At 67.6% G+C, this 6,629-nt stretch overlaps 1 protein-coding gene across 1 annotated transcript; it reads right to left on the reverse strand.

Moving 5' to 3' along the window:
• Positions 1 to 479: 479 nt before the first annotated feature.
• Positions 480 to 6,226, reverse strand: C4H4orf54 (chromosome 4 C4orf54 homolog). Its single transcript, XM_025150490.3, has 2 exons — positions 2,306 to 6,226; positions 480 to 618 (listed from the first exon to the last, which is right to left on the reverse strand). Exon 1 carries the CDS (start codon positions 6,200 to 6,202, stop codon positions 2,312 to 2,314), a length of 3,891 nt encoding a protein of 1,296 aa, XP_025006258.2. The 5' UTR covers positions 6,203 to 6,226; the 3' UTR covers positions 480 to 618; positions 2,306 to 2,311.
• Between the last annotated feature and the right edge of the window lie 403 nt (positions 6,227 to 6,629).

Below are 6,629 nucleotides of genomic sequence, written 5' to 3' on the forward strand. Positions count from 1 at the left end.
GCACCTTGTGATGTTCAGTACAGTACAAAGAAGCAAATAAACAGTGAAAGCAATCAAACGTATCTTCTGATATTTACACAATCTCTTTTGAACCATGCCAAAAAATAAACACTACAAATGACCCGAACACTACCGTTCTCTCCGTTTGCAATTCAAAGTGCATAACTATAGAGTACAAAATAGAGATCCGATCTTATATTGGCACCAAAACCTATAGGGATGATTGTAACGTACAGCAGTGGCAGAGAGCTGAGGGTCTCGTTTCTTTTTCAAGAGCCATGTGGCTACATTGGTTAATCCCAAGCCACCGCAGGCACCAGGAGAAAACTGTGCTTTGATCCAAACCCAAACACAGCTCCATTTGCACACTCCGCTTCACAAACAGCTGCAGCAGCACCACCACTTTCAGCCACATACGAAGGCTGCAGATCAGCTTCCATACAAAAACAATGGCGCGGAAAATAAAGCAGTGATTTACTGTCGTTGAGGAAACAAACTTACACAATTGTTTTGTATGAAGCAAAAATATTAGAAAATGGTAGAAGCAGTTTTTAGGATGAGTGTTTGGGGTTACCAGGCGTATTTCAATTAAAGCAGAGTGATCCTTCTTTCTTAGCCCTGTAAGGAAAAGAAAAACCATTAATAAGAAGTAGATTCTTAGAGAAGCTGCTACAGCCATTTAAGCAATCCTTTCTACTCCACAAAAGCAGGCAGCACGTCCTTCGCTGCTACGGTATTCTTCCTATAAATCCCCCAAGCTACTGCCAAGGATGGAACAGCAGCATCCCAAGATTTGAAACAAAGTGTTTGAGGCCCGGTTGGGTGGGGCCCTGGGCAGCCTGAGCAGGTGGGTGGCAACCTCACCCACAGCGGGGGTTTGGAACAGGGTGGGCTTTAAGGTCTCCTCAAACCCAAACCATTCTGTGATTCTGTGAATCTATAGTCAAGCACCCTTTGTCTTCAGCAGAACCAATCCCATTGTGTGGGGTGTGAAGCATGCACTGCCTTCATTCCCTCCTGGGGAGCCCTGTGTAGGTACATCAGAAGAGTGCAAAACCAGGGATTTCCAAGCAAAGGCTTACATTGGCCTGGAACGTCTGAGTGTTCAGTGCTCAGTCTGGGATAGCCGGATAAGTCTTCTGATTTCTTCACCAGTAACTATACACAGCTGGGAAGTGCAGGTGCCAAAGTTTACTTACGGGCCTTGAAAGTCAGGTACAGCACCCAGCACGATGCACGAAGCAAAAGGGAAAGAACCCATAACCACGTGTGCAAGCATTTGCAAAGTTAAAGCCTAAAAGCTGGCTCAGGAAAGCATCCCGAAGTGCTGCTGGTGGTGTGAAGTTGAGGGCTACATAAAATCTCAGAGGCAACTCTGGATTGAAAGATGAGTTTGGAAATAGGCTCTGCTTCGACAGCCATATGAAAGAAAAAGGGCAGCAGGAAAATCCAGCTAAGAACTGAGCTGCCAAAAGGGGACAGAGGCCAAGCCAGGTGAGTCCCTGACCCGGTGATATGGTTTGTGAAAAAGGAAGAAAATAAAAAGGATGTGGAAAAGAAAGAAAATAAAGAAGGAAGGGACAGGTGTCCTTTATGGGAAGATATCAAGGAGTGGAGAAAAAGTACAGCCTGAGCTTCAATTCAGATGGAAAAAATGGGACCCAGCCAGCTCAGTGTGTCATCCCTGCCAGCCAAAGCCAGGTCTAAGCGATGGAATCTGGCTGCTTCTCAAAGCCACAACCTGACAAATGGCCCGACCTGATGCGAGAGCAATCAGACCGACAGCTCCTACTCGGATCTGTGTGAAACACAGAACTGCCGCTTCTGCTCTGGCATCGCGGTTTCTTGTTAGGGGAAAACCCACCCCAGGCAAAGCTGCAGATGCGATCAGAAAGATAACGACAAAAGGGTAAGAAAGGAAACCGTGAGAATCACAGAATCATAGAACATCCCGAGTTGGAAGGGACCCACAAGGCTCATTGAGCCCAACTCCTGCCTCCACACAAACCACCCAAAAATCAGATGCTGCATCTGAGTGCCGTCCAGGTGCTTTCTGAGCTCCGGCAGATATTGAAGGAGACGAAGAGCCAGGTGGGTACCGAGAATTCAGGAGGACAAACAGAACTGCTGAGTTTGTAGGAGGATCCAACACAAAGGGGGAGGAGTACTGCGGAACCCAACATATGCCCGACGCCTGGATTTGCCCTCCGACGCAAATGAAAGAGGCGAACCCTTTTCCCACGCTGTCACCAGGTGCGCTAACGGGCGGCACCCCCCCCCCCAGCCGCCGCCCCTCGGCACTCACCGGCGCTCAGCGGTGCTCCACCACCAGCCGCATGGTCGTGCCGTCGAAGGAGGGCGGTGCCACGAGCCGCGGGCCGCCGCCGGGCGCCGTGATGCTGACGAGCGGTTTGGCCTCGGCCGTCCCGCGCCGCGCCGCCGGCCCCTGCCCGCCGGGCAAGTAGTAGGGGCCCTCGGGCTCCGCCGGGCTGCCCGGGTCGGCCGCGCCGCTGCCCTCGCTGCCGGGGTGGGAGAGCGGGCGCGGCAGGGCGCCGGCGGGCAGCACGGCGGCGGCGGGCAGCAGCCCGGGGTACAGCATGTAGGCGGCCCCGAAGGCTCCGGCGTTGAGGGCGAGGGGCGACAGGGGCAGCGGCAGCGGGGCGACGGCGGGCGGCGGCACCGGCACCTCCACGTACTGCCCGCTCTCGGGGTCGAAGAGGCGGCGCTTGGCGGGCTGCTGCGGCGGCGCGTCCAGCAGGTAGTACTGCCCGCTGCTCACGTCCAGCAGCACCCGCCGCTGCGGCAGCGGCTCGGCCGCGGCCACGGACGGCGAGAAGCAGAAAAACGGTGCCGGCGGCGCGGCGGCGAAGGGCGGCAGCGCCGGCGGGAAGAGAGCGGCCGCGGCGTCCGGGGACGGCGGGGCGGCGGAGGCGTCGGCGGCGGACGGCAGCCCGGGGCTGCCCGCGGGAGGGGCGGCGCCGAAGGGCACCGGGGCGGGGCGGCCGCCGCCCGCCGCCGCCGCCGCCGCCGCCGGGGCGGGCCCGGGTCGCGCGGCGGCGAGCGGCAGGGCCAGGTAGCCTTCGCAGTCCGCGGCGCGCTCCGGCTCCGCCCGTCCGTCGCCGCCGCCCGCCGGGAGCCGCGGAGGTCGCGGAGCCAACGCCGCCGTCGCCGCCGCCGTCGCGGGGCCCCGCACGCCGCCGTCCGCCGGGGGCTTGGCGGGCGGCGCGGCGGCGGCGGGGCCCCGGAGCGTGAGGAGGGCGCGGGGCGGCGCGGGGCCGCGCTGGCGCTGCCGGGCCAGGCTCTCGAAGGCGGCCGCCTTGGCGGACACCTTGTCGGCTGCGGCGGCGGGGTTGGCGGCGCGGCGCGGCAGACGCTCTCCTCCCGCCGGGCCCGGGCCCTTGTTCGCCGGCTCCTCGGCCTTGGGCGGCGGCTCGGCGGGGAGGGGCGGGCGGGGCGCGGCGTCGCGCTCCTGGCTGGCGATGAGGGACAGGACGTGGCTGCCGGTGATGGGCAGCGGGTCGCTCTTGCGCTTCCACTCGCGCTTGCTGAAGCTGTACAGCTCCTCCATGCTGCGCACCGCCGCCGTCAGCTTCTCCAGCGCGTTCTGCACCGGAGCCGCCTTGCCCTCCTCCCGCGTGTCCTCCTCCGCGCCGCGGCCCTTCTCGGCGGGCGCCGGGGCCGCCTGGTGCCGCCAGGGCGCGGCCGACTTGGCGACGATCTTAAGCACGGCGGGCTGCCGCGGGTCGCTCTTGTTGGGCGCGATGGTGGCCACGGGCAGGCGGCCCGAGGTGCGGTGCACCAGCACGGTGCCCTCCGGCGGGCAGCCCAGCGCCCGGCCCCCCGCCGCCGTCGCTTTGCCCCCCGCTTCGGCCGGGCCGGGATGCCGGTGCTCGGCGCCGCCCTGCTCGGAGCCCACGCTGCCCCTGTCGCTGCCGTTATCCGCCGCGTCGCCGCCGTGGGAGCCTTTGATGAGCTTACGCACGTCCCGCACCTGATGCAGGGGAGCCTGCGCTTTGCCCTTGCCCTCCCGCACGTCGCGCACCAGGAACTGCGGCACCCTGTCAGCGCCGTCGGCCCGCGGAGCCCTGTGGCCGGCGTCGGGCGGCCGGGCGGCCAGCTGCGGCGTCAGCAGCTGCGCGATGCTGAACGGCGGCTCGGCGGGCGGCCCCAGGCTGATCTTGATCTCGGGGAGCCGCGGCTTGGCGGCGGGCGGCGAGGCGGCGGCGGCGGGGCGCTGCCCGGCGGGCTCCTTCTCCTTGGCGGCGTGCTGGATGCCGGGCACGAACAGGCGCGACAGCTTGGTGGCCTTGCCGGCGGCCGGCTCGCCCGGCTCGGGCCGGGGGGACGGCTTCGCCTTGCCGCCGGGCGCCCGCTCCTCCCTGCTCTCCGCCTCCCGCTCCTTCCACGACCTGAAGGCGCTGTGCTGGCTGCGCAGGAAGGTGGCCCTGGCCGCCTCCGAGCCGCCCCGCCGGGCCTCGGCCGCCTCCTCCGCCGCAGCTCTCTCCTGGCTCCCCTCGCGCGGCGTCGACGCTTTGGAGGCCGGCGAGCGCCCGCCGCCGCGCTCCCCCGGCTCCTCTGGCGGCGGCGCGCCGTGCTCCGAGCCTCCCTCCGAGAGCCGCGAGCTCTGCCGCTGCACGCCGCCCTCCCGCGGCCGCCCGCCGCCTCCGCTCCCAGCGCCGGGCTCCGGGTCGCGGGCGGCTGGCGGCGCGGCGCCGGGCCCCGCCGAGGACGTGTCGGTGAGCTCGCCCCGTTCCATCTTGAACTCGTGCTCCAGCTGCATCTTCTTGGAGATGACGTTCTTCAGCAGGCTGGAAGCGAACTTGGACTTCTTGCTGGCCTCCTCCTCACCGAGGCGGGCGGCCCGGCCGGGCTCCCGCATGCCGAGCGTCCCCCGGGGCGGCGGCGGCGCCTCGACGTGCGCGATCTCGCCGTCCAGCTTGCTGACCACGAACTGCAGCGCTCTGCTGGGAGTCTTGCCGGAGCGCACGCACAGCTGCCCGGCGCCCGTCGCGCCCCGCGGCCCCAGCGCGCCGCACTTGAGGTCCAGGTAGGTGGACCAGCGGTTGACGCCCAGCGCATGGTCGGAGAGGGAGGCGGAGGAGGCGCGGGAGCCGAGGCTGAGGGTGTCGAAGTAGGGGTACGCCAGGCTGCGGAAGGCGCGGGCCGTCAGGTTGCGCACCTCCTTGTCGGCGTCGTCCAGTTCGCTGACGGCGCTGGAGGCGCCGCTGGAGCAGCCGCCCGCCTCCCTGGCCCCGCAGCGCGTCTGCAGGCGCGCGGGGACGGCGATGAACTTTTTGGCGTGCTGGCGGCCGGCGTCCTGCCCGAAGCCCGCCGCGCGCTCCGGGGCCGCGGCGACGCGGAGGCTCATGTCGCCTTCATGCTCGGCGGCGTAGATTGCGTCGCGCTCTTCCCGCGCGGCGCTACACTCATTTATAGCCCGCGAGGCCGCTTTGATTGATAGGAGGATGTGGCCCGCGGGGCTCGCTCCCGCGCCTCCGGGCCGCCGAGGCGCGTCGCTGCCCGAGCTGCCGCCCGCCGCCTCGCTGCCGCTGCCCGCGCTGTCCGCCCGCGCCGTGCGCTCGCTGGGCGTCGTGCTGAGGTAGCAGCTGTTGTCCTCCTCCGTCGCCGTGTCGCCGGGGGTCTCGTCGCTGCCGAAGGAGGCGTAGTCCACGAAGGAGTAGATCACGTTGTCGTCCTCGAAGTCCCAGCGGGCGGCCAACCCCGCGTCGAAGTCCATGTCGTGGTCCACTTCGCTCAGCTGGATCTCCTGCGTGCTGATGTAGTGCGGCCCCGCCGCGCCGGGCGCGCCCCCGGGGGCTCTCCGGGGGGGGTCGCCGGCCCCTCGCCCCGCGCCGGCCTCCTCGTCGCTCTCGCAGCCCAAGGAGGAGGAGGAGGTTTGGCCCCCGGCCGCCGCCGGTTCCTCCGCCCCGCCGCCGCCCGCCGCGCTGCCCGCCGAGGGGCAGGAGGAGGAGGACGGCGACCCCGGCCCCGCGCCGCATCCCGGGGCGGCGGCTTCGGGGCGATGCCCTGCCGGGGCCGGGCCGTCCGCGGCCACCGCCGCCCCGTCGCCCGCCGCCCCGCTCGCCCCGCTCGCCCCGCTCTCTGCTCCGGCCGAGCCGCACACCTCCGCGTACGCCGCCTCCTCCTCCTTCCCGGGGCCCCGTCCCTCGGGGCCGGCGGGCGGCGGGCCGGCAGCGTCCATGCTGGGGCCGGCGGGCGCGGCAGTGGCCCGAGGGGGCGGGCGGGCCGCCCATCCGGCCCCCTCCCCTCGGTGGGACGGGCGGAGGGGCCGGGCCCGGCTCCCTCCGGGCGGCGGCGGGGGCTTGGGGGGGCTCCGGGTCGGTCGCGGGGCGCGGCTGGGAGAGCCCCCGCCTATAGATAGAGCCGGCGTCACGCGTGCCGCGGGACAAATGGCTGTTTGAAACTCCTGGCACCGGCAGCGGCGGTGCTGTCGGGTGCCGGAGAGCCCCGCGGGTCCCGGCCGGCACCGAAGGTGCGTTTCGTGGGCGTTTCTGAGCCCAACCCGAGCGATTCGCCGAGTGGTCGCCGCAGCGGCACGGCTCCCCTCCCCAAAATCGCCGTGGACGGGAATGGCAAGCTGTCAGACCGCTAGGAGACAAAGGAGGGCC

The sequence above is a fragment of the Gallus gallus genome, chromosome 4 (genome assembly GCF_016699485.2).
Source record: "Gallus gallus isolate bGalGal1 chromosome 4, bGalGal1.mat.broiler.GRCg7b, whole genome shotgun sequence".
NCBI classification, from domain to species: Eukaryota; Metazoa; Chordata; class Aves; order Galliformes; family Phasianidae; genus Gallus; species Gallus gallus.

Coding starts and splice junctions, on each gene's coding strand:
- C4H4orf54 (XM_025150490.3), bottom strand. CDS start 6,202: ATGGACGCTGCCGGCCCGCCGCCCGCCGGCCCCGAGGGACGGGGCCCC.